Raw genomic sequence first — 27,253 nt, forward strand, 5'->3', positions numbered from 1 at the left:
TAATTTTTATTTTTAATCCTCTTATTTTACTTGTTCTAAATCTGAACTTTTGTTGTTGTTAATTCTCACATTTTAGTTGTTGTTAACTCCCCTATGTGTTATTATTAATTCCCTGATTTTTGTTGTTAGATTTTTTATGTGTTGTTATTAACTTTCTTGTATTTCTTGTTAATCATCTAATTTTTATTGTTAATTCGCTTATTTTACTTGCTCATTCACACTTAGATATTTACACTTTTTTTGGTTACGTATATTTTTCTTTGCACTATATGATAAATTAGATTTGATGGTTTGGTGGCCATCATCTTTTTCTTCTTCTTTTTTTTTTTAATAAGTGGCCATAATCCTTTTAATGTACTAATATTTTTCATCTATAGAATTTAATTTCATTTTGATCCAAGAAGGGTGTAGTGAAATTTCATAATTTTTCAGAAGCAAAAATGGAAGTTAACCTGTCACAGTAGGAGTACAATGAAATTTTTCCTAACATTTTTTTTCGATATGAATTTTTTTTTTACTTTGCCTAAATTATATTTTAATTTATTTATGGTTAATCTGACCGCGGTCCAACTAGCAAACCATTAACCGTTACTCAGCCAAAATGGCTAAATAAGAAAAAGAATAATGAATGCTCGCATATCTAGAAAGCGTGATTCACAAAGTTTCTATCCCCATCATCACTGGCATTGGACTGCAAAAGAGAATCTCTGTTTATATCATTAAAAATATTCTTAAAATATCTTTTTTTTTTTTTGACCGGAATTCTTAAAATATCTTAAAAGTTATGAAACAAGTAATTATTGCAGAAATCAATCATGTGAAACTGACAATTGAAACGTTGTAAGAGACTGAAGACAGAAGGAAAGCTTCGTTTTATAAATTTGGGTTAATATTATTTTTAATTATTGAAACTAGTCTTCATTTTAATTTTGATCCATGAAATATAAAATCAATTATTTTAGTTTTTGAAATTTTATCTAATTTTAGTTTAGGTCTCTAAAAATTTAAATGAATAATTTTGATCCCTAAAATTTGACTTTATTATAATTTAACTTAAAATTTTTGGTCTCTAAAATAAGGATCAAAACTAAATTGAGATTAAATTTAGTAACAAAATCACTTTTTCTAAATTTTAGAGACTAAAGTTAAAAACAACATAAATTTTTAGAAAGTAAAATGCTTTTAACCCTATAAATTACTAGTGGAATTAGTTTTTATCATTTTGTTAGTGTTTCAAAAAAATAAAAAGGGACAATGACATTTAAAGACCCTTGAAATTATAAAATTTCAATTTGGGTTCTTGAAATCACATAATTTCTAGGAGAGATCCAATCCTAAATTGTAACTATAAAACCATGAGGAAAAGACTAAAATACCCAACTGATTCTCGTATAATCCCCTTCCAAAATCCTGTGAAGTCCTATCCTACGCTTTCATTACTTCATTTGTTTCCCATTTTGGTCCTGTGACTGAGGATTTACCTCTGCTTCCACCGTCTCCTCTTCCCCCTCCGACCACGTCCATCTCAAAAGGACTCGAATGCACTATCGGTGCGTCGTAACAGGTTTTGGTTCTGATGGCGATTTAGGCGTCAGTGGATTGGCAAGGAAAGAAGGCTAGAAAGAAGAAGCATAAACAAAATAGCACCAGCCAAGACCTGTTCTCGTGCTTTTGATGGTTATGATTTTGCTAATTGGGTTGATTTTCAAGAGGTCTAGTGTGGTCTAGGAATCGGGTTTTCGGCAGATGTTGTTGCGTCTGTTGATTGCGTCTTGGGGAGGAGGAATGTTTCTTCGAAAGGAAAATTGAAAGGGAGAGGATGACTCAGAGAGGAGTATTATTTTTTCTCTGCATCCTGATTCATCCTTTCTCTATTTCTTCTTCACCTTTCTTTCATCCAATGGGTGTTTCCTTCGTTCTTTCTTTATCATTCATCAGGATGACGAGTGATTGATTTTCTTCCTTTCAACTTCAATTTTTGATGCTCCATATTTTTTGTGATTCTGCTTTTCATGATTTACATAGCCTGTCTATAGTAAGGATGGTTTCTTCGACACATTATCTTGCAATTCGGTTGGCCATGATCCGTAAAATGGAAGCACTAGATATTCTAAACAAATTAAGACTGATAAAGGGGTAAAATGTATCTTAAAATTCATTTTATGAAGTTTTACATCCTGGAACCATTTGGACATTGGCAACTAATAGATATCCTGAAAGACTTTTGCTTAATATGCAATAATAGAAGGCTGATATTTAACATGTTGGAAACATTTGAACATCAGCAACTACTGAAGGAAGGACGAATTTAAACAATTATAATCTTTGACACATCAAGATTCATTTTATAATGTTTTACATTTTCCTTTTGTTTCATCATGTATGACAACAAATGTTCTTGGCTTAGTAATAAAAGGGAAGTTGAAAAAAGATGGGGGCAGATGGAACACTCCTACTGCTTCAAGGCGTGCTTGATTACTCTGAATTTGATTATCAAAGAAATAAATTTTGGCCACAAAAAGTTAACTTCAAATGAATTGCTTATAAGAACTTATAATTTGCTTTGCTATACTTGTCATTTGTCACTGAAATCTAGAAATAATATCATTTGACCACAAAAAGTTAGCTTTAAATGAATTACTTATTAAAACTTATAATTTGCTTTGCTATACTTGTCATTCGCCAATGAAACCTAGAAATAATGTCATGTGGCCACAAAAAGTTAACTTTACGTAAATTACTTATCAGAACTTGTAATTTGTCTTACTATACTTGTCATTCGCCAATAAAAGATGAAAATAATGTCATTTGGCCATAAAAAGTCAACTTTAAATGAATTACTTATCAAAAATTGCAATTTGCTTTACTATACTTGTCATTCACCAATGAAATTTGGAAATAATGTCATTTGGCCACAAAAAGTTAATTTTACATGAATTGCTTATCAGATCTTGCAATTTGCCTTATTATACTTGTCATTCGCTAATAAAATTGAGAAATAATGTTAGTTCAAACGTAACCATTTTACAATATCAACCCCGATATCATTTCACCAATACATAACTGACATTAAAAATAAACAACAGAGTCGAGTCAGGAGGTAAGTAAAATATAGGAAAGCTAAATTAAATGTAGTAATATTATGTACAAATTCCCCTTTTGGAGTCTGCACCTTTAACCGCTCCTCATCCACCATATGTATCAGCAGCTTATGGCTTTCTTTTATCCTCTTTAGTACTTGTGCATGCAACTTTCTCAGTTCTTGCATGCAAAAGATGTTTATCAATTAAGTATAGTAAATAACAAGTTTATTTTAGTGAATTACAAATTAAGTATAGCAAATGACAACTTCACTATAGTAAATGACAAGTTTACTTTAGTGAATTACAACTTCAGTATAGTAAATGACAACTTCACTATAGCAAATGACGAGTTTGCTTTAGCAAATTATAACTTTAGTATAGTAAATGATAACTTCACTATAGCAAATAACAAATTCAATTTAGTAAATCACAACGTCAGTATAGCAAATGACAATTTTATTATGACAAATGACAAGTTTCCTTTAATGAATCACAAATTAAGTATAGCAAATGATAATTTTACTATAACAAATAACAAGTTCATTTTAGCGAATCACAACTTAAGTATAACAAATGACAACTTTACTATAACAAATTACAAGTTCACTTTAACGAACCACAACTTCAGTATAACAAATGACCATTTCACTATAGCAAATTACAAGTTCATTTTAGCAAAAAAGAAGTTTAGTTTACCAAATATACCACATATGGGGCCTAAAAATTCAACATTGATCCTTTCCTCTTTCCCGGTCACAACTTTACTGTCTTTTTCTACATACATAATTTCTAATTATTCAATAACTTGTTATTCATTATTATAAACTTGTTATTTTCTATTATCAACTTGTCAATTTCACACTTATAATTTCATATTATAAACTTGTTATTTCCAACTGCATACTTGTTAATCCCCCTACTCAGCTTGTTATTCTCAATTTCACACTTGTAATTTCAACAAACTTGGTATTTTCATTACAGACCTTGTTAAATACCAAGTTTCATCTACTCATTTTAAACCATACAAACACTTTATACTTCAACAACTCTTCAATTCAATTTACAATGTATCAAATCAATTTAAAAATTACACTTTAAGCATCCTTGTTAAATACCAAACTAATGTTGTCATCTCCCTAACTAAACTTGTCATTCTCTTTCCAGCCAAACATCATTCACACCAGTTATTTCATACCAAAATATATATATATATATATTTCATACCAAAACATTGTTTGGCAATCAATCCAAAATGTGTTCTTCTACTTTCCTGTTCTAAACTTTATTACCATTAATTTTTTCTCCTTTAGTACCTCAAATTTTGCTCTTTCTTTCTCTTTCATAAATTACTTGCTCGTCAAAAAAAATGAAGAGGTTCTAAGAAATTTAATTTTTATGGGGTTATTATAGACGAATCAAATGGAGCAATACTAAAAGAATATAGGAACGTAATTATCAAAGAATGGGCATTGATTTGATGCACATTAACCTGAGCGAAAAGAGAAAGAAATCAAGTTTGTTTCTCAGGGAAGTTAATAAATCCATAAGATACTTGATCATGATTTCACCAGGTGCAAGAAGATTCAAGTCCAACTTGAAAATGCTTCTGGGCTTCTTAACCTTGGGGGTAATAGTGGTAGTTGCAGAGGCATCCATCGTCGACTCCATCATCAATCTCTTCAACAATCTCATGGACAATGCTGCTAATAACAGCAAGCTCCTTGTAGCTTCCAAGCTTATCCCCAAAAAGTGGGGGAAGATGGGGGTGGGGATGAGAAAGCAGGGCTGGGGAAGACTGGGAAGGAAGAGGAAGGAGAGGATGAGAAAAGAAAATGATGAAAGAGAAGAAAAGATAAGGAACGGATGAATTGGAAGAAAGAGAATAAGAAGGTTATTTTCATCTTTTCTCTAATATTTTATTATTTATATTTAGGATCTGATCTCTAACAGTAATTTTGTGAATTGGAAAACTTAAATTGTAATTTTATATATTCTATGGTCTTTTTTTTGTAATTTTTCCAAACAAAAATTACTGGAATCAGTTGAAGAAGTCCGAAGGAAAACTTGGAAGTTAGGTTCGCTGATCTCCAATTGTCTATGTAGCGACATGGTACGAGGGAGATCAGTTTTCTGTTCTCGAGAATTATGGAGAGCAGAAGGGCCGAAGTTGGGAAGCCAATGATGCTGCCATTATGCGGCACACTAATATATTATCACTGTGCCTACCGGAATTCTAGCCTCATTTCTTTGGTCTCCGATGTCTTCATCGTTCTCCTCTGCTCCCTCGCCATTCTCGGCCTTCTCTTCCGTCAAATGAACATATCGTAATCACCCAAGTTTCCTTTTTCTTTTCCCCCACCCCCCTTTCCTTCTTCATCTTTCTCGTTGTCGCTTAATTTGTCAAATTAAACCATCCAATTAGCGTTTTTTTTTTTCCTTTTCTTTCTTGTTCAATCTGCTTTTTCTGTATATAACGATACTTTGGACACAATTTAGTCTTAGCTCTTAGTTGCCTTAAACATGGATGACGGCATTTCCTATTTCTCAATACTAATTGCTAGCATAATCAGTTAGAACAAAATTATTTGGTCCTTTTGATTTTTGGATTTTTAAAATTTTGAATGATCGCCTTGGTTGGCGGCTTGGACATCTGATATGATTTCATAAGAATTGGATTGTTAGCATTGCCTATGTCGTGCTATGTCTTTAGTCTTCTTTTTCATCAGATTCACGCTTAGATACAGAAGAAAGATGTGTGTTCTTCGTTTGCAAATGGCCTTCATATTTTCAACTTATCTAATACACCCTTTCCCGTTCTGAAAAACTGTTTTAGGGTCCCAGTCGATCCACTTGAGTGGCAAATAAATCAGGACACTGCTAATAGCATCGTTGCGTGGTTCGTTAATACCGTAGGTGCAGCCAAGTCTGTATTTAAGAGTTGCAGCGACAGGGCATGACAAGAGACTGTTTCTTAAGGTATTATTTAGTTTGTGCAACTTAAATCTATTTTCAGTTAGTGAAAAACATCAACGCAATCTCCAGAAATTGTGGTTTTTCCTTCTTGTTTCACGTCTCACAAGTCTTTATTTAATGTTTATATAAGAGAAACACATGAGCATGACCTATTTGAATTCAAGTTTTGCCAAGGCGTGAAACTATGGGTGTTGAATTTAAACTTATTGGAGCAAATGAAAATGAGCCACTATTCGCTCAAGTTATTCTATGGTTATGGTCGTGCCTTTGAGAAGATAGGGAGGCAAAGCACCATTGCATCTGATGGAATGTCATTAGTTTTGCAATTTATGCATCTTCTGCTTATCGTGACCGCATTTTATTTTCCATTCATTCGCAATCTGTTAACATCCTCTACCAACATTTAAGGTTGTTTGATCATTGAATAAGAATTCATTCATCCTACCATTCTCTCAAAGTACTGGACTAATTGTGTGCTTAGATTCCAGAAGGACTGGCTCTTTTTGACAGTTATAGTCCCATAGTAGTTGTCATACATTTGATTTTGCTTTTGATGAAGAGGCCTGTAAAAGAGCTAGTGGTTTATGTACGTCTTATTTCAGGTGATTTTTTGCCTTTATGTATTGTCTGCTTTAGGAAGATTGGCTCTGGGTGCAACAGTTGCCAATGCTGGTGTGTCACCCTAACATTCACCTTTCTTGTTCCTTCTTTTGAGCTACGAGAGTAATTAATTTTTTCTTTTTACCTTTTTCTCCTGAAATAATGTAATTGTAGGTTATAAAATAATATGAAAAATAATTCTCTTGTATTTTATTAATCAGAATATGCACATATATATACAAGTGAGAAGAACCTTTGCATTAATAACTCATTATGATAATATCATATCATATTACATCCTAATCATAATTAAATAATATTTACATAATATCATATCATATCTCTACATTTCTCCTCAAGTTGGAGCATAGATGTTAATCATGCCCAACTTGTCACACAGATAGTCAACACGAGTCCCATCAAAGCCATAGTCAAAAGGTCACCTAATTAATCATTAGAGCACTCATATCCAGTAGAGATGAAGTTCTCTTTAAGCTTATCTCTGATAAAGTGACAATCGATCTCAATATGTTTAGTATGTTCATGGAACACAGAATTAGAAGCTATATGTAGGGCAGCCTTATTGTCACACCACAACTTTACTGTCAAAGTAGTTTTGAGGCCAACTTCCTTTAGTAATTGATATATCCAGATTATCTCACATACAGACTGTCTCATAGCTCGGTATTCTGCCTCTATGCTTGATCGGGACACCACATTTTGTTTCTTGCTTTTCCAGGATACCAGATTCCTGCCCACAGAGACACAATATCCTGTAGTAAACCATCTCGTGGCCTATGATCCACCATGTTCCACATCACAAAAGCACTCAATGTCTGTATGACCATGATTTTTGTATAATATCCCACGATCTGGACATCCCTTCAAATAATGTAACACGTGCTCCAAGGCTTCCCATTGTCTGACAGTCGGGGATGCCATGAACTGGCTTAGTACATTAACTAAATAATTAACATCCGGACAAGTTACAATAAGATAGTTTAACTTGCCAATCCTTCTCTTCTACCTCTCAGGATTCTTAAATGGTTTGCTCTTTTAAGCCTCAAGCATCTGTTTCTCATTATCAAGAGAATCATCAAACTATATGCTCCCATCAGCATCAAGGAATGGGTTGTGAACTATAGGAAAATTAGTCAATGCTGCTCCCAACTTTCCAGTTTCTTTTAGTAGATCAAGAACATATTTGTGCTGTGAGCAATATGCCCTTCTTGCTTCTCATAACTTCAATAGCTAGAAAGTATGTCAGAGAGCCCAGATCTTTCGTCTGAAAGTGGGAATTAAGAAAGGACTTGAGGGACGAGATGCCCGAACCATTACTGCCTGTAATCACAATGTCATCTACATATACCACCAACAGAATCATGCCAACCGTTGTTTTTTTGATAAAATACAAAATGATCGCGCTTGCTTTGGCTCATGCCAAATTTCTATACAACAGTACTGAATCAGTCAAACCATGCACGAGAACTTTACTACAAACCATACAAGGACTTAAGGCGATATACTTTCCCAGACTCCTCCTGAGCAACGAACCTAGGTGGTTGCTTCATATAGACCTCTTCATGGAGATCACCTTGCAAGAAGGCATTTTTAATGTCTAACTAATGTAGATCCCAATCATAACTAACAGTCAAAGATGAACAGACGAACAGATAAGAGCTTAACAACAGGAGAAAAGGTTTCAGAATAGTCAATATCATAGGTCTGTGCACAACCTTTAGCCTCAAGGCGAGCCTTAAGGCAGTCAAGTGTGCCGTCAGCCTTAGTTTTCAAAGTTAACATCCATTTACATCCAATGGCTTTTTTGCCTACCGGTAAATCAACTAGGACCCATGTACCAGCCCGATCAAAAGCTGCCATCTCCTCTTCCATTACAGCACGCCAACCCGAGTAGGCCAAGGCTTTACGAATAGATCTGAGCACAAAGATAATATCTAGGGAGGCAACAAAAGAAATGGACACAAGAGACAAGTGGTTATAAAAAACAAAAAATGAAATAGGAGGGGCACAAATACGTTTACCTTTGCGAAGAGCAATAGATAGATCAAGAAAAGCATCCGGCTTTAAAACAGGAGGTGTCTCAGGATTAGGGTCAAAATGAGGTTTAGTGTTGCTCAACTCAAGATCTGATGGCAAAGCGGACAGAGGAAGAATAGAAGTTGGCGTGGCAATAATAATCTCCTTTGATCGTCGTGTGTATACACGATCAAATGGTTGAACGGGTGCGTGAGCGGGTGCTTACGACGACGGTGATGATGAAGTGATAGAGTATAACAGAATGTCATCCTCCTCCGCAAGTGGAGCAGGTGGGAAAAAACACGAGAAATATGGTGTAAACTCTTAAAAAGTGACATCTGCAAATACTAAATAATGATTGAGAGTAGGTGAGAAATAACGATAACCTTTTTGAACCCACGAATATCCAAAAAAGACACATTTAAAAGACTTGAGATCTAACTTTGAAATAAATGAACGTACATCTCACACAAAACAGACACTCAAATATCTTAAGATCAATAGGAAACAAAGGCTTAGAAGAAAAGAGATAGAAAAAAAAGAATTACCATTAAGAACAGAGGAAGGCATTCGATTAATAAAAATGCACGTGTTACTTCAAGTAGGTGACGATTTTTTCTTTCTGCAATACCATTTTAGACTGGTATATCAACACAAGAAGACTGATAAAGTATACCATTCTGAAGCATACAAGATTGGAACGAAATAAAGAGATATTCTCTAGCATTATCACTTCGTAAAGTGCAAATAGAAACATTAAACTGAGTTTTAATCTCAGCACAACAGGCATAGAAATGAAAAAATAATTCAGAACGATGTTTCATTAGATATAACCAAATTGTCCGGGAATAATCATCAATAAATATAACAAAGTATTTAAAACTTGTTTTGGACTCTATAAGACAAGAACCCCAAACATCAGAATGGACTAACTCAAAATGAGATAAAACCTGTTTATTAACATGAGACATTAAGGGAAGACGATGATGCTTGACAAACTGACATGACTCACAATCTGAACACGACAGATGCTAAAATTTAGGATAAACTCTTTTAAGAGAAGATAAAGACAAATGACCCAATCAATAATAAACTTCAAAGGGAGTATGACTGCTAGTAAAAGCCACCGCATGAGACATCCGATCATCCAGTATATAGTGCCTGCCAGATTTATAACCTCTACTAATAATCTGTCTCGTCAAAATATCCTGTATCAAGCAATGAGAAGGAAAAAGTGAGACCCAACAGTTTAATTGACGGGTGAATTTACTGAGAGATAGGAGATTAAAAACCAGTTTAAAAACATTTAGCACAGATGACAAACGGATAAAAAGTGTGGAATTAACAGTGCTAGAACCGAGAACTTGAAACTAGAAACCATTAGCGATAGAAACACTTGACGGATTAGCAAAAGCATTATAAGAGGAGAAGAGATGACGGTTACCTGTCACATAATCAGTAATCTCGGAATCTATGATCTACTTTGAAGAAGAAAAAGCAAGGGCAGTTACATTATTACCTGTTGTAGGTGCAGTACTCACAGACAGCGTAGCAAATTTTAACTGGGCATACTCAGTGTCACTAGCTTGTGTAGCCACATGAACAGAGTTATTTCGTTGTTGTTTATTCTTAAATTTACGACAAATGCGTTTTGTATGCCCCGGTTCTTCAGAACACAAGTAGGCTCCCCTCCAGTTATCACTGGGACTATGATTCTCATAGGTACCCTTACTGAACAAAGCACTTGTAGGAGTACTAGCACCTGGTGGCAAAATAAAGTGAGACAGTTAGAAGTTAAGTGTAGTTTTCATGAGTTTTGAATCCAATCATGTTTATGTGGCTATAAAGTGTGACAAAATAAAATATTGTGCAAGAAAACAAAATTTGAAAACGTGTATTTCCACGTCTATACTTCATGCCAAATAAAATTTCAATCTTTCTTGCACCTACGAACAATATGGTCCAACAACATATGCCAATGTTAAGAAGTTGTTATTTTTGCACTGTTTTTTAGGACTGATGGGTGAAATTACTCCATAATATAGCTACACAAGATGAACAACCCTAATCAAAGCAATTTATTGTTCAACTACTACAGAAGTGATACGTCAGCCCAAGCTTAACACAATACAGAAACTTGACAACTGCTCTGTTTCTATCTGTCATCATATCTGCCTTTGTAATGGCAAACTTCTCCTGAATTAGAAAAAGAAAGTTTGAAAATTGACATGAGAAAAAGAAAGAGGAAGAAACAGTGTAAAACAAGAAACAGAACGTCATTAGATGTCTGAAATTGCATTAGGCTGCTGTAGATTTTTTTTTTTTTTTTTACCAGAAGGCTGCTGTAGCTTGACAATATGTATACTGAGAATATCAGCTCGACCAACCGCTCTTGTCAAACGTTTTTCTATATAAACAGCATCCACTCCACGCCCAATTACCACCACTTTTTCCTGATCATCTTCTGCTATTTTCACAGAGCTCACACCTGCACCATATCCCATTTGCATCTTCATCACTTAAGTTTGTTATTCATTACTATCTCCAGCCCTTAATAGTAGAGAAACTAGTTGGAAATTATCTTTGATTCTAAATATAAAATCTCAATCTACTTTGTCTCTTAAATTTATAATTCATTATCTAAAGTATCCCTATTAATTACAAATATTTATGAGGTTTCCATCCAAATATAATCATAATTAAAAGGATACTTTAAGGGTTCTTAATGGACCAGCGGACTACCTCGCCAAAGTAGCTTTGGGAGCATATCAAGGCTTCCATATAATTATGTTGCCTCAGGATGAGCTATGTAAACTACTAGATCAGGATTCTGCTTGTGCTGATCATAGGCATGATAGGACTTAGCTAAGGATTCTCCTTGTTATTAAAAAAAAAAGAAGAAGATATTTTAAGGAATTCAACTCATATTTGTTACAATTAAATAACTTAACATTAAAGACCAGATCTTATATTAATAACCAAAGATAGTATTATATAGTTAACTCACTTCACTACAAAAGCATTAAGTTCCTATTCACTTACCATTGGCTCTGGCCGCGACTCTCAGTGCCTTTGCTCTGCCTTCATGGCTGTCCATACGCACCCTCATCACAATCTTTTGCTGCACATGTAAGCAAATGCAAATGCGCCAGTTACGAAATATCTGATATAGCTTGCAAATACCATATACACCGATATGCTTAAGGACGGGCCCTGTCAATTCCAATATGATCGGGATTCGGATAGGTTGGAACTGACCTTTCCTACCAAACAAAATTTAACAAAACAGAGCTACCAAACACAAATCTTTTCTTTGTTGTCTTTTTAACTCAAAACGAGGTGATTCATTTGACATTTTGATATACTATTGTTTAATCTGACTAGAAAAAACTAAGCTCAATCTAAAAGTCCTCACTCTCTATGGTTTTTGTTTTTGTTTTTGTTTTCGGCCATAACCCAATATAAAATTATAATCACCTTATAGGAAGAATCGGCTAAGAGATCTGATGAAGACCCTTGTTGGTTGAGCAACATGCTCAGCCTCTGTCCTATGTCTTGCACAAGCAGCAAGGTCTCTCTTTGATCCCTTGCCAGGAGAGCTTGCACGCAAAGGCTATTGAACATCAATATTTTGTTATGCAGCTCCATTAGCTTCTTCCCGTACCAAGCCCGTTTGCGAAGGTTCCAGCTTGGTATTTTAGAGCACTTGGAAACAAGCCTCGTCCCATCTTCTAGCAATCTCTTCAACACAATAGTTTCTCTTCCATGACTTGGCCTATTCAATCGTCTGTTTAATTCTTCACTCTCCCCGATCACAGAAGATACCATATCCAGTGTTTCTTGAAGTTCCTCCAATTTAGGTTTGAACATCACAACGGTGTCCTTCGTTCTCCATATCTCCCTTTGAAATTGATCAAACACAACTCCCAAAATAGCTCCCCCAACCATTTCCAACGCCATGCCTTAATCAATTGACCTGAAATATCTGCACAAAAGATTATCTGAGAAACTAAACTTTCACAGCTGAAGAGCAGAATGTTGAACGCGGTTCCTTCTCTGGTTCTTCTTTCAAAAATCAGACTGTGTTATATCCACGGGAAGATGGAAGTTAAATCCTTATAAAAGCACATCGACCAATAATTCGAATAGTATAAAGAATAGAAATAAAAATATGCAAGGACTAAAGACTTAACCCTTATTTTGATGCCTAAAAAAAAAATTTAACCCTTATTTTTATTTCTAAACCAAAAACGAAGGGAAGGTGCAAAAGACAACATATAGTGCCTGTTTGGATTAGTAATTAGAAATGTAACTTGTTGTGAATTTGACTTTTGAAAAAGTTAGATAGGGTAAAAGTTAAATTAGGTGATATGAATTGTGTTTGGATTAGATTTTATAAAAATTAGTTTGTAAAAGTCACACTGAGTAAAAAATTGTTTGAATTATGATTGAATAAAAATAAATTTAGTTTGTAAAATTACCAAAATAAGTATGAGTTTTAATAAATAATGAAACATGATAAAAATAAATAAATTTACATAATATAATGAATTTAAATTATTTCAAAACCAGAATGCTTGTAATTATCGTAAGGGGCAAGTTTGCTTTTTAGATGTTCAGTTTCCTCACTTCTATTTATCGACCAACATAAAATAGTACAGACAACTTGAATCCAAATTTATGCAGAGAGGTGACAAGCTAAATCGAAGCACAAGAATGTCAGTCTCATAAATCAAAACATACTCGACCCAAAAACCAGCCAAACACACAACTAGCAATGCAAACTACTCGACCAACACTCCCTGCATCAATAACACGAAGAACAGAGCAGCAGTAAAATTCAATAAACCAGCCAAACACACATATGAAGAACACCAACTCCTCCTATAACAGATATATATAGTAGGAAACAGCACCAAGAATCAGATCGCCTCTACAATTCAGGCACTCCAACAGAAATAGCAAACCGTCCGCAGAGTGTGAGGCACACCTCGACCAGATCGACAGCAGTGAAGTCTCAGATGGGTAGATCGGACAGTGACCAACAATGCTCAGCCAAGATATGCAACCACCGCTCAAATGCACAGGCAGACGGCGGCGACCACCACTTGTCAACGGCGATGCTAGATCTGACAAGGGAAGAGCAAAGGAGTAGACAAAGGACCAAGAATTGTCAACGGAGATGCTAGATCTGACAAGGGAAGAGCAAAGGAGTAGACAAAGGACCAAGAATTGTCAACGGCGATGCTAGATCTGACAAGGGAAGAGCAAAGGAGTAGACAAAGGACCAAGAAACAGATGACCCACCAGCAGACGGAGCTCACGGCGAAGACGCATCGGACGCGACGGCAAAAATGGGACGGACGTCACGGCGGAGACGCTGCTACGCTCTGCTTTCTTGACGCCGCTGGTAGATCGCACAACAGAAGAGCAAAGGAGTTGAGAAAGCACTAAGATGACCCAGCAGCAGACGGCGTTCACGGCGAAGACGCGACAGACTCGACAACGACGACGCGACGGAGCTCACGGTGGAGGCTGCGATGCTCTGCCTGTCGATGGGAGGATGAATGAGAGGCTTTCGAATATGAGAGAATGAGAGAGAATAAAATGAGGGAGGGTGAGAGAGAAATTAATAATTATACACTTTTTAACGAGAAATTTCCCCCAAAAAAAAAACCTCTCGGAGAAATACTGATGCGGGGTAGATATGAGTCTATGTATTTTTTTCTTTGCCGACGACATGAATTATTCACTTCAATGATGACCCAAATCATGGTTCGGTGACCCACACTATAATTTGGTAAAAAATTACCTAAACACCATTAAAAAAATAAAAATCATAGTTTTGGTCTAAAAATCATAATTTTGACAGAAGCAAAAATTTTCTGTTTTTGATAGAAAAAGAGAGAGTGTGAGAACTTATATGATATGTGTTTTATTGTTTTTTTTATAAATATATTTTTTTATAAACATATTTAATGTTATATCTTATAAATATATATACATATTAATTATTTATTAATTATATTATCTTATGTATTATTAATTATGTTGATAAAAAATATATTATTAACAATTTTATTTCTTTAAATTAAAATATATTATAAAATCTATTTTTTTATGTAATTATCATATTAACTTATGTATTTTTTAGTAATTTGTATATACAAAAAGTACTTCTGATAACAACTATCTAAATACTCTCACCTCTCAGAATCACTTTTTTACAAAAATTATTCTTCACAAAATCTATTCTCCTTAAAATTTATTCTTCAGAAACTATTTTTTAAACTATAATTTGGTTTTATTCAAACGCTCCCAAGATACAATTACTCTTCCACGGAAAACCGGGAAAGCACCCGCTAAGTGTCGTATGACGCGGGGTCCCCGCGCAAAGAAAAGGTCCACTCATGCCATCTATAAATTTTATGGAATAGTGGTACGTCAGTTAAAATTTACATAATACATTAATATAATGAGAGTTCTATTTCGATTTATGGTTATAAACACTTGAGATAAGTGGTTCCAAACATGTTATTATAACGCAAGTGAAAAAGATATTTTTATCTTATTTATAAATTATATCATTAAATTTTTAGTATAAATATATTATTTTATCATTGATATATTCTTTCAGTCGTTAATATAAAACCTAATTATCAAGGTATTAAAAACTGGACTCGTCATTAAACCTGTCAAAACAGTGATTCAAGGGTTAGTGGGTCAAACCGGGGTCAGACCGATCATTAATAAAATAATATAATCAATTAAAAATATTAATATTTAAATATAAATAATCAAAAACTTTTAATTAAATTTAAAATATGCTCGTATGTATATTGAGGGACTGTTATGGGACAGAAGAATCATGTTTCATTGAAGAGATATGAACCAACTCCCAAAAAAACACGAGGCTACAGAGGCGTTTCTTTAATGGTTTGCATTCTCTGATGTGCAATCTCCATTTGTGTGTGTTTTTATTTTATTTGATTTGATGGGAAGGTTAACCAACGTACTCATCTTTATTCTAGTTTCACTCTTCCGTCTTTTTTTTCGTTTTTCTGGCTAATTGAGTACCTTCTAGGTTTTTTTTTTCTTTTTCACCATTTTGATTTCAATCATCTCTAATTTTCTCATGCCTTGATACTGAGACAACGTCGACAGATCAACAAGTGAGCGTCACCATCATCCCAAAGGGCACCGTCTCTGATTAATCTCCACCATCGCCTCCCTTTCGACCTTTCTTCTTCTCCCTCCATCATCTCTGGCATCTCCCAAGTCTCTTCACATGAAATCATCTAAGTCCCAGGTTTTCTTCCACATTTTCTTTTCAATTTCTTACTTGCCCTGAAGATTTTTTGGCTACTCTTGAGATCTAGATCTCTGAAAGAGATTTAAGTTTCAGTGCAATTTATGTTGGTATTCTCTTACCCCCCTTTCTTCTCTGGCCTCCCTCATCGTTCTGTGATTTTTTGGCATCTGTCTTTTTTCAAAAGACAAGTCGGATAACTCTTAAACTCGGTGGGTTACACGAGTTGTAACCGGTTTATACCGGTTCATTCCGATCTGTACCAAGTCAGTTTTCTCCTCGTTTATCCACTAAATAGGACTGGACTGATGGCCGGCTTCCTACTTGAACCGGCCGGTCTAATCCAATTTTCCAAACATTACTAATTATTGAGCTGATTTTAGTTCTAAATATAAAACCCATTTTTCATATTTATTAATTGTTTTAAATTGCTCATATTGATATTCCCTCAATCAAAATTAAGTAGGAGATGAAAATGATATATTAAGAAAGATGATTATGGTATTTTAAGAAAAATATATTATATTTTTTATAATTAGGTAACTTATCTAATTTTTTTAATCAAATCAAATTAGTTAAATAGGTCTTATATGAAGAACTGAAAAAAATATTATATATTATGGTGTTAATTTGTTGGCAAAAAATTATTATATTGTTAATTGTTATTTTCTTAAAAAGTGTATATACTATTATGGTTCTTATTATAAGCCATATGTAACACATTTTTATGCACAAAAAATACATTAAATTAATATTTATTTAGAACCAAATAAGTAATATCGTATCACATATATAGGGTTTGTTTGGAATCATGATCGAATCCTTTAGAAGAAATAGTTTTTTAATAATAATTTATTAAATATAATATAACTATAAGAAAAAGTTTTTTTTCCCAATTATATGGGTATTTGGAATATCTAGGGGTACTTAAAAAATATTTTTATATAAATTAAGATGAAATTCTTTTGACATATATTATACTTAATGCAAATATTATAGGAAAAATTGTAAATAAAGACCCTTCAATATATAAAATAACTGTTAGAGACCCTGAATTTGGAAAATAGTTTCAAAAACCCAGTTCCAAATTGCAAATATGAAATGATAGTGGAATATCCAAAATGTCCTTCTGTTTTTTTTCTCTTTCTTCCTCTCCAAATCTTCTTCCTAACCTTTCCTCCTCCTTTTCCCCTCTCTCTTTGTTTTCTCTTTCGTCTCCAAATTTTCTTCCCTCTCCTCACTCCTTCTCAAAGTATATGGAACTCACAATATTCTTCGGTAGTCCTCTCTTCATTGTCATCCCCCGTCACTTTCTTCTTATCTTGCTTAGCAGCTCTTTCGTCGACAATGAAGCCTCTTCCATCATTCTCTCTGTTGCTGTGGAAGGAGAGGAGAGTCGGGGAGTTTGAGGGAGAGTGATAATCATTTGCAATGCTTGTAATGTTTGCTTGCAATGTGTGCGATGATTGCTTGGTGCTGAGACAACGCCCAACAAATCTGGATTTTTATTCTTCATTTCTATTTTAATTTACAGCTTGTGTTCATAATTGAAAATAACAGGTTTGATAAGTTGTTGAAAATAACAAGTTGACAAGTTCTGATACCCATTGCACGACAAATTCAGTAATGCGAATAACAAGTTTAGCAAGGCAAATAACAACTTTTGATAAGCAATACATAGAAATTCGAGTTTCTGTGTTAAAATAACAGCATTTTCAGATTTCTTTAGTAGATGACAAGTTCTGATACACAATTCATGACAAGTTCAGTAAGGCAAATAACAAGTTTAGTAAGACGAATGACAACTTCTAATAAGCAATTTATAGAATTTTGAGTTTCTGTGTTACAATGACAAGTTCCCATTAGGTTTTCATACTTTTTCTGTTAAAATGACTGAATTTCCACATTGATTTATGAAATGACAAGTTCACAATAGAAAATGACAAGTTTCCATAAGATTTTCATACTTTTTCATACTTTTTTGCTAAAATTACAGTTTGTACATTTCTAACAGCAATCACTTCTGATAAACACGAAATGACAAGTTCACAATGAAAAATGATAAGTAAAGTATGGCAAATGACAAGTTCTCATAACGTTTTCATACATTTTCATACTTTTTTTTATTGAAATTACAATTTGCATATTTTTGATAGCACCCACTTCTAATAATTACAAACAAGCTCTAAATTGTGGAAATCAAGTATGATAATTATATTTCGGTGGATAAATCGATCAAGATGTGGGATGTAAGGAACAAACGAGCCCTAAATACAGTGCTAAACGAATAAAGTTCTCACCTTATATGTAGAATTTGATTGTTTCTTATTCATATGATATGACAATTTACATTTGGAATTTCATGGTTGAGGATGCACTTGTAAGTGAATATGATTTTCGTAGTGCATTTGCCGCTGGTGTTGATATGAGCATGCTTCTCGAGGGGCTTATGAGAGTTTTAGTACTATAGTTTTATACATTAGAAGGAAATGAGAGGTGAAGTTGATGATGAAATATGTTAATTAGGAGAGGTTGCTGTCAGAAATTTACACATTGTTATTTCAGCAGAAAAATTTACAATTATATGAAAACGTGATGGGAACTTGTCATTTTACATACTTAACTTGTCATTCGTTATTATGGACTTGTAATTTACTGTTTATCAGAAGTGTTTGCTGCCAGAAATTTGCACATTGTTGTTTTAACAGAGAAATTTACAATTGTATGGTAACGTTATGGGAACTTGTCATTTTACATACTTAACTTGTCATTCACTATTGTGGACTTGTTATTTACTGTTTATCAAAAGTGGTTGCTATCAGCAATGTGTAAATTGTAATCCCAGTAGAAAAAAAAATATAAAAATGTATGAAAATGTTATGAGAACTTGTTATTTGCCATATTTAACTTGTCATTTTCCATTATGAACTTGTCATTTCGTGTTTATCAAAAGTGGGTGCTGTCAGAAATGTGCAAATTATAATTCCAACAAAAAAAACCATGAAAATGTATGAAAATATTATGAGAACTTGTCATTTACCATACTTAACTTGTCATTTTTTATTATGAACTTGTCATTTCATATTTATCAGAAATTGTTACTGTCAGAAATGTGCAAATTATAATTCCAGCAAAAAAGTATGAAAATGTACGAAAATTTTATGCGAACTTGTCATTTTCTATTGTGAACTTGTCATTTCATGAATCAATGTGGAAATTCAGTTATTTTATCAGAACTTGTCAACTTGTTATTTTCAACAACTTATCAAACTTTTTATTTTCAATTATGAACACAAACTGAAAATCAAAATAGAAATGAAGAATAAAAATCCAGATTTGCTGGGCGTTGTCTCAGCACCAAGCAATTATCGCACACATTGCAAGCAAACATTACAAGCATTGTAAATGACTATCACTCTCCCTCAAACTCCCCGACTCTCTTCTCCTTCCACAGCAACAGAGAGAATGTTAGAAGAGGCTTCATTGTTGACGAAAGAGCAGCTAAGCAAGATAAGAAGAAAGTGACGGGAGATAACAATAAAGAGAGGACTACCGAAGAACCTTATGAGTTCCATATACTTTGAGAAGGAGTGAGGAAAGAGAAGGAAATTTGGAGAGGAAAGAGAGAACAAAGAGAGAGAGGAAAAGGAGGAGGAAAGGTTGGGAAGAAGATTTGGAGTGGAAGAAAGAGGAAAAAAACCATTTTGGACATTCTACCATCATTTCATATTTGCAATTTGAGATCAGGTCTTTTGAAGTAATTTTTCAAATTTAGGATCCCTAATAACTATTTTATATATTAGGAGGTCTTTGTTTGCAATTTTTTCAATATTATAAAATAACTTTTGAAAAGCTAAACCAATCACTTCGTATGTTCCCAAAAAAAAAAAAAAAAACTAATCACTGCGTACAATGCCAAAAAAGCATATGATTCGTTCGTTGGTACGGGGAGATCAGTTTTCTAGTCGCGAGAATTATGGAGAGCAGAGGGGACGAAGTGGGGAAGCCGATGATGCTGCTGTTATGCGGCACCCTCGTATGCTAGCACTGTGCCTACTGGAATTCTCGCCTCGTTTCCTTGGTATCCGATGTCTTCATCGTTCTTCTCTGCTCCCTCGCCATTCTCGGCCTTCTCTTCCGTCAAATGAACATATCGTAATCACCCAAGTTTCCTTCTTTTTCCTTCATCTATCTCGTTGTCGCTTAACTTGTCAAATTAAACCATCCAATTAGGTTTTTTTTGGTCCCTTTTCTTTTCTTGTTCAATCTGCTTTTCTGTATATAGCGATACTTTGGACACAATTTAGTCTTAGCTCTTAGTTGCCTTGAACATGGATGACATCATTTCCTATTTCTCAATACTAATTGCTAGCATAATCAGGTAGAACAAAATTATTTGGTCCTTTTGATTTTTGAAATTTTGAAATTTTGAATGATCGCCTTGGTTGGCGTCTTGGACATCTGATATGATTTCATAAGAAGTGTTTTGGTAGTACTGTCTATGTTGTGCGTGTGTCTTTAGTCTTCTTTTTCATCAGATTCACGCTTAGATGCACAAGGAAGATGTGTGTTCTTCATTTGCAAATGGCCTTCATATTTTCAACTTATCTAATACAACCTGTCCCCTTCTGAAAAACTGTTTTAGGGTCCCAGTCGATCCTCTTGAATGGCAAATAACTCAGGACACTGCTAATAGCATTGTTGCGTGGTTCGTTAATACCATAGGTGCAGCCGAGTCTGTATTAAGAGTTGCAGCGACAGGGCATGACAAGAGACTGTTTCTGAAGGTATTTTTTAGCTTATGCAACTTAAATCTATTTTCAGGTAGTAAAAAACATCAATGCAATCTCCAGAAATTGTGGTTTTTCTTTGTTGTTTTACGTATCATAAGTCTTTATTTAATGTTTATATAAGAGAAACACATGAGCATGAGCTATTTGAATTCAAGTTTTGCTAAGGCGTGAAACTATGGGTGTTGAATTTAAAGCTATTGGAGCAAACGAAAATGAGCCACTACTGGCTCAAGTTATTCTATGGTTATGGACGTGCCTTTGAGAAGATTGGGAGGCAACTCACCATTGCATCTGATGGAATGTCATTAGTTTTGCAATTTATGCATCTTTTGCTTATCTTGACTGCATTTTAATATGTTTTGCAGTCATTCACAATCTGTTAACATCCTCTGCTAACATTTAAGGTTGTTTGATCATTGAATAAGAATTCATTCACCGTGCCATTCTCTCAAAGTATTGGACTATTTGTGTGCTTAGATTCCAGAAAGCACTGGTTCATTTTTGACAGTTATAATCCCATAGTATTTGTCATACATTTGATTTTGCTTTTGATGAAGAGGCATGTAAAAGAGCTAATGATTTATGTACATCTCATTTCAGGTGATTTTTTGCCTTTATGTATTCTCCGCTTTAGGAAGATTGGCTTTGGGTGCAGCAGCTGCCTATGCTGGTATATCACCTTAATATCCACTTTTCTTGTTCCTTCTTTTGAGCTACCAGGGTAATTAATTTTTTTCTTTTTACTTATCCTGAAATAATGTAATGATTTTGAGTTCTAGATTTTTCTCTGTTCGGCTTCAGCCTTTGCAATGCTGTTGTATAGCTGCAAATTGTGGGCTGTATCTTTTTTGACGCGGAGATGAAAAATAGAGCCAATTATGAATAATTATATGTCAAAAGAGCCAATTAACTAGAGCTATAACACATTGATATACTGTTAATTTTGGATTCCAAATCCTTAAAATGGAGTGTCAGAAAAATGCTTGGAACCTTTGAGGGAGGAAGATTTTTGTTCTAGTTCTATATTGTTGGCTCATTTTATTCTTTCTACCGATGGGAAATCTTTTCCGCACAAATTGCAGATTTGAATTTATGGTTTAGCTGAGATTTATGTCCTTTATTGGTGCAGGATTATGCTTGTTTTGTCTTTATATGTTTATGGAGTGCTCTCATTCACTTAGCTCATGTGTGGCCTGGTTCTTGGGAAACAGAAATGACAACGGGAAAGAGCAAGACACAATGTAGCATATTAGGTTTGCACTTGACTTGTGGTGCAAGATTTTGTGTGTACATTGAAAGTTAGCTAATCACCAATCAAATAACCTATTGTGAATGATTTATTTTGTAAATTATAAGGATCAGAGGGGATGGTTATGCTGTTAAGTAAACTGTTGAAAAAGCCCGAGCAGGCCGCTTGACATCAACGGCAATCCTTTTGACATGGAAATAGAAACAGATGAGTTAATTGTAAACATTTGTTATTCTAGTTAATAGTATGCTCGGTTCTCTTCTCAGCCACAATGCCCACATCTATGCCCTCCTCAGGTCGGTTTTAAGCTCAGTGCAGAACGAGGCACTTGATTGTGACACAACTTGGTGGTTACACGGCTGCTAAAATTGAATCACTGGGGATTTTAATTAAATTGTGTTCCATTAGAAAAAGCCTGGATTGTTAATTACAGAGCATCATGTTTGCGGAAATGAGGTCCAATGTAACAAATGCACATGATGGCTTTGCATTCGGGTTTCGTGAGAAAGGAATTTGGCTACTTTAAAATTCATTAATAAATGAAGAGTAAGTAATGACAAGTTCTAAAGAAAAGAATGACAATAGATTCAAGTTGATTACTTATTATTGAATTTTTTTTGTAATTAAATTTCTTTCTCGAAATTTCTAAGTAATTTTCCCTAGAATATATGGAATTAAACATACTCGAGTTATTTCGAATTCAAGAGTAATCATATTATTGTACTGTTTACATTAATTTTAAGTACTTTATCTTGTTTGGAAACTACACATGAACACTTTTCCCCAACCTCAATTTTACGTAGGGTGGATTCCTTGTAATTTAATGATAAAAGGAAAAGGTGATAACAAAGGGATGGATGTTGCTTTTGGTGTCCCAGAAGACCCTCATCTTTCTTTTTCTTTTCTTTTCTTTTCTTTTCTTTTTTTTGGGATGAAAGTGTGTATTTTATTCAAGCAAAACTGCACAGTACCACAGGGAGACAGGTCAAGCAAGCAAAAATAACAACAGGATCGTGAAATTACAAAGAGGCCAAGCATAATAAAATTTAAGCGGCCTGCGTATAATTTATAACCATTGAGCACCCCCTGAATCTTAATTATCAGCAGAAAAAGATACTCTCTCTCTCTCTCTGTTTTTTTTTTGTCTTTGAAGTAGAGTTGTGTCAATTAAATAAAAAATTAGAACATTTTTTTGTTACTTTTTAATTTTGATTCTATATTAGTAGTGCCTTTCCTTGTCGTAGTCTTTCCCTAGAATGCTCAAAAGCCTTCGGCGCCATTGTTGGATTCCCTAGCTCTCTCCAACAAACTGTCCTAGTTTGTTTCAATTGAAATAATGCCTGAATGACTGATGGCACTTCCACGTGGTGGAAAGAAAATTGAAAGATAGGAGGAAAAAATCGCATGGGGTCCCAAAAAAAAAAAATCTCATTACTCATGATAACTCTTATAAAATTTTATATTTTCACTCATATTGATGTATTGATGATTATAGGGTTGTTCATTTAAGGGTAAAATAATATGCTTGATGTAAATAACTTCATAAAAAAAATAGGAACTCTAAATTTGTTACAATTTCAAAAAATTTATCATCTTTCATTTCTAAGTTAAATTTGCTCTTTTTTTGAAATGGCAACATCATTATATTAAAGTTAACTTTTGGAGAAAAGTAAATTCAAATTAACCTTGAACAATAATAGGAAAAATAAGAACTACTCTATCAACTCTTTATTTTAATAATAGGAAAAGTAAGAACTACTCTATCAACTCTTTAGTTTCCTTTGCACTCTTATTCTATGTCTAACAGTTGTACTCTATTAAGACAATAAGACTAAATAGAAATACTTGATAGAAAGAAAACCATGATTCACTTCCTATTGATTTTATTCATATCTTCCTAATTTTTTTCTTTTTTCTTTCTTTCTTTTGGGGGGATGGGGGAGAAAAGGAATTGCAAGCTTTTTCTTCTTTATTTGACAAAAATTAATATGGTTTCCATCTTAAGCTTCTGTAAGTTTTCCCTTCATGACGTTCATATATAAAATCAAGTTGAGGGATGATCTTCCAAAGTATGCAGTCTGCGTATTTGAAGTATTGCAATCTCCATTGTTGGCAAAATATGAGAGGAAGGATAATGATGCCAAGGCCAAAAGTAAACCCCAATTCAGCACTCAAAAAATTCCAATCAATGGAGTTCCCATCATTTGATTTAGTTGTTTTTGAAGATGGTGTTTGCAAACCTGGAATTTCACCCAAACTGCAACTCTATGTCAGTGGAGGTCCACATAAGGCTTCATTGCCTTTGAAACAATATGCTTCAAATGATTGAATTTGAGTCCCTTTTGGGATTTTCCCAGTCAAATGGTTGTGAGAGAGGTTCAAAAATTCAAGGAAATACAAACTTGCAAGCTCTGTTGGTATGTCCCCTCTAAAAGAGTTCACAGACAAGTCTAAGGACTCAAGATACTTCAGATTCCCTATAGATGAAGGGATATGGCCTGAAAAAGCATTTTGTGACTAATTAAAGGCATGAAGTGCTTTGAAATTAATTAGCTCTTCTGGTATTGGCCCTTTAAAATGGTTGGATGAGAAATCCAAAGATGTGAAGGCCGTAAAAATCTTAACCAACTTTAGTTGTCTTCCTTTGTTGACCATTGTCACTGAATGTAGATAACTTCGACGACCAAAATCATTGGCATTAATATCAGAGAATAAGTGGCTAATCACAAAAGGTGGTTCTACTGCTATCAATTCGGCTAGTTTTGGTGCCAGATCCTTGTTCACAGTTGATAATGCATTCTTGAAGTCCACAACATTAGCATTGTCATAGATGTCAAAAGACAACTAGCCAAATTTTGTGCCACTTTCATCTTTAGCTGGTCTCATCAATGCTTTCCAACTTTGCAGGAGCGCTATAGGTAGAGTACCATTTAAATTATTTGAGGCCAGGTCAACAATTTGAAGTGTCTCCCACTTTCCAATGCTATTTGGACATTCAAGTGTCCCATAAATTTTGTTTGACCTTAGAATCATGACTCTCAAAGTGGATACATTCCCCAAGAAACACAGAAATCTATCGGTCAATTGATTGTTTCCAAGGTTTAAGACTTGTAGTTTTTGGCAATTAGCCAATGACTCTGGGATTGTACCACTTAAGAAATTTTCATTGAGATCTAGGAATCGAAGGGCACAAAAAGCTAAAAATGTATTAGAAACTTGGCCTTTGAGGTTGTTTCCAGCTAGATTTAACACCCTAAGTTTGTTACTCATTCTTGTCAAACACTCAAGAATGGCTTCACTAAAGTTGTTGTCAGAAAGATCAAGCACACGGAGAGTTGACATGTTACATAGGGATTCATGGATTTTTCCATGAAAAGTGTTGTTTGAAAAAGAGAGAAAATATGTGAAAGGGAGATGATTGCCAATATTTGGTGGGGTAATAGAGCTAAATCCATTGCTTGAGTAATCCAAATAGATCACATCTTTTGGGAAAATGGGAGGGTGTCCTTTGAGTTGGTTGGAGTGGAGATCAAGAAGAAACAAATTAGATGTAATATTGTGAAAAGGACCTTCCAAATTTGTGAGAAAATCGTTGGAAAGATTAAGAAAGACCATGAAATCAGATCTCCAAATCCAATTGGGTATTGTTCCTCGAATTTGGTTGCTGGATAAGTTAAGGTACAACAAATTGGATTGATTTCTCAAAAAACTAGGAAACTCTTTCAATTTACATTCTACCCCTTATCTTAATTATAAGACCTTGTTTGTACTACAAACTATACACACACATCAAATGAATTCAAAAGTATAGTGTTGAAGCAATAACATAATAGAATTCAAAATTTAAGTTCTTTTACAATAATACGTAACTTCACATAAAATAGTTATGTATTTAGAGGGATACAAAACTATAGGAGAAAATCTCATAAAACGAAGTTTAAAATTACTAAAGGTCTGTTTGGATCAGCGATTAGAAAAGTAGCTTATTAGAAAAGTAGCTTTTAAAAAAGTGAAGTTTGGTAAAAGTTAAATTGGATAAGCTGAATTGTGTTTGGATTGGAGTTTGAAAAAGTTAGTTTGTAAAAGTGAGATTGGTAAAAATTTGTTTGGATTATAGTTGAATAAAAGCAAGTTTGGTTGTAAAATGACCTAAATGGGTATGAGTTTTAATAAATAATGAAACATGATTAAAAAAAATGATTTCACACAATACAAGGAAATTAAAATAATTTAATATGAAGAAAGTCAAATTTAATGAGTGAATTAAATTTTAAAACTTTAGAGAAATCATAAAAAATATTTTAAATATAAAGTGAAACATGGAAAAAAAATGAATTGAGATAATACAATAAATTTAAATTAATTTAATATGAAGAAGTGAAATTGATTGAGTGAATTAAATTTTAAAACTTTAGAGAAATCATAAAACATAATTTAAATATAAAGTGACACGTGAAAAAATAAAAGTATATTTCTAGGAGCATATTTAAAAATAAAAGTATATGTATAACATATTTATTATTTTTAACTAATTTTAACTGATTTTTTGTTATCTATAAATTAGTTATTTGAAACTTATAATAAGAACCAAAGGAGATAATAAATCTCTTAACTTTTTCTTTCTCCATGTTTTAAAAGTTATAAGTCATAAGCTGTTAATTTAAGTTTATAGCTTATTGTAACTTTTTATACAAAAGCTATATTACCCAATCACTCAACCAAACAGTATCAAAATTTGTAATCGTGCTTTTTTAAGCTTATAAGCCGCTTATGGTGCCTAGAACGCCTGGCCAAATAAGCAGTAAATCCTACGTCACATTTGATAATAACATTTTAATAAGTTTTGATACTATTGAATTTATAAATAACAATATATTTTAATAAAAATTTTATTTGAGATTTAGTAATTTAATTTTTTTTTTTAAAGGATTCTTCAGAGTCTTGATCTAATAGCGACAGGGAAAGCTCTCTCTTTCTCCCAGCCAGGCACAGGTCTTTTTGCCCTTTTTATCAATCACACTCACAAGTCACAAGTCTTTAGTCTCTTTGAAAAGTCAAATAATATTAAAGAAGTTGCAGTATTAGTTGACTCTCTAAGTTCCTCTTTCTTCATGAACAAGACTATCGAAGTTGTTTTATTAACAAATTTTGTCTTCTTTTCTTCCGTTTCAAAAATGATGTTTGAAAGTTGACTTTCAATTTCTTAAAT

The 27,253-nt window shown here is 33.7% G+C and overlaps 1 protein-coding gene and 1 pseudogene across 1 annotated transcript in view; both read left to right on the forward strand.

Moving 5' to 3' along the window:
• The window catches only part of LOC114746477 (reticulon-like protein B22), a 40,682-nt gene extending 18,373 nt beyond the window's left edge, over positions 1 to 22,309 (forward strand). Inside the window, exon 4 of the mRNA XM_028934693.1 lies at positions 21,925 to 22,309. Within this exon, the coding sequence (XP_028790526.1) occupies positions 21,925 to 22,040 (116 nt within the window). The 3' untranslated portion in view covers positions 22,041 to 22,309. The remainder of the gene's footprint in view (positions 1 to 21,924) is intronic.
• On the forward strand, positions 19,979 to 21,618 carry LOC114746471 (reticulon-like protein B22; annotated as a pseudogene).
• Positions 22,310 to 27,253: the final 4,944 nt, after the last annotated feature.

The sequence above is a fragment of the Neltuma alba genome, unplaced genomic scaffold, assembly GCF_004799145.2.
Source record: "Neltuma alba isolate B1F8T4 unplaced genomic scaffold, ASM479914v2 tig00005020_pilon, whole genome shotgun sequence".
Taxonomy (NCBI): Eukaryota; Viridiplantae; Streptophyta; class Magnoliopsida; order Fabales; family Fabaceae; genus Neltuma; species Neltuma alba.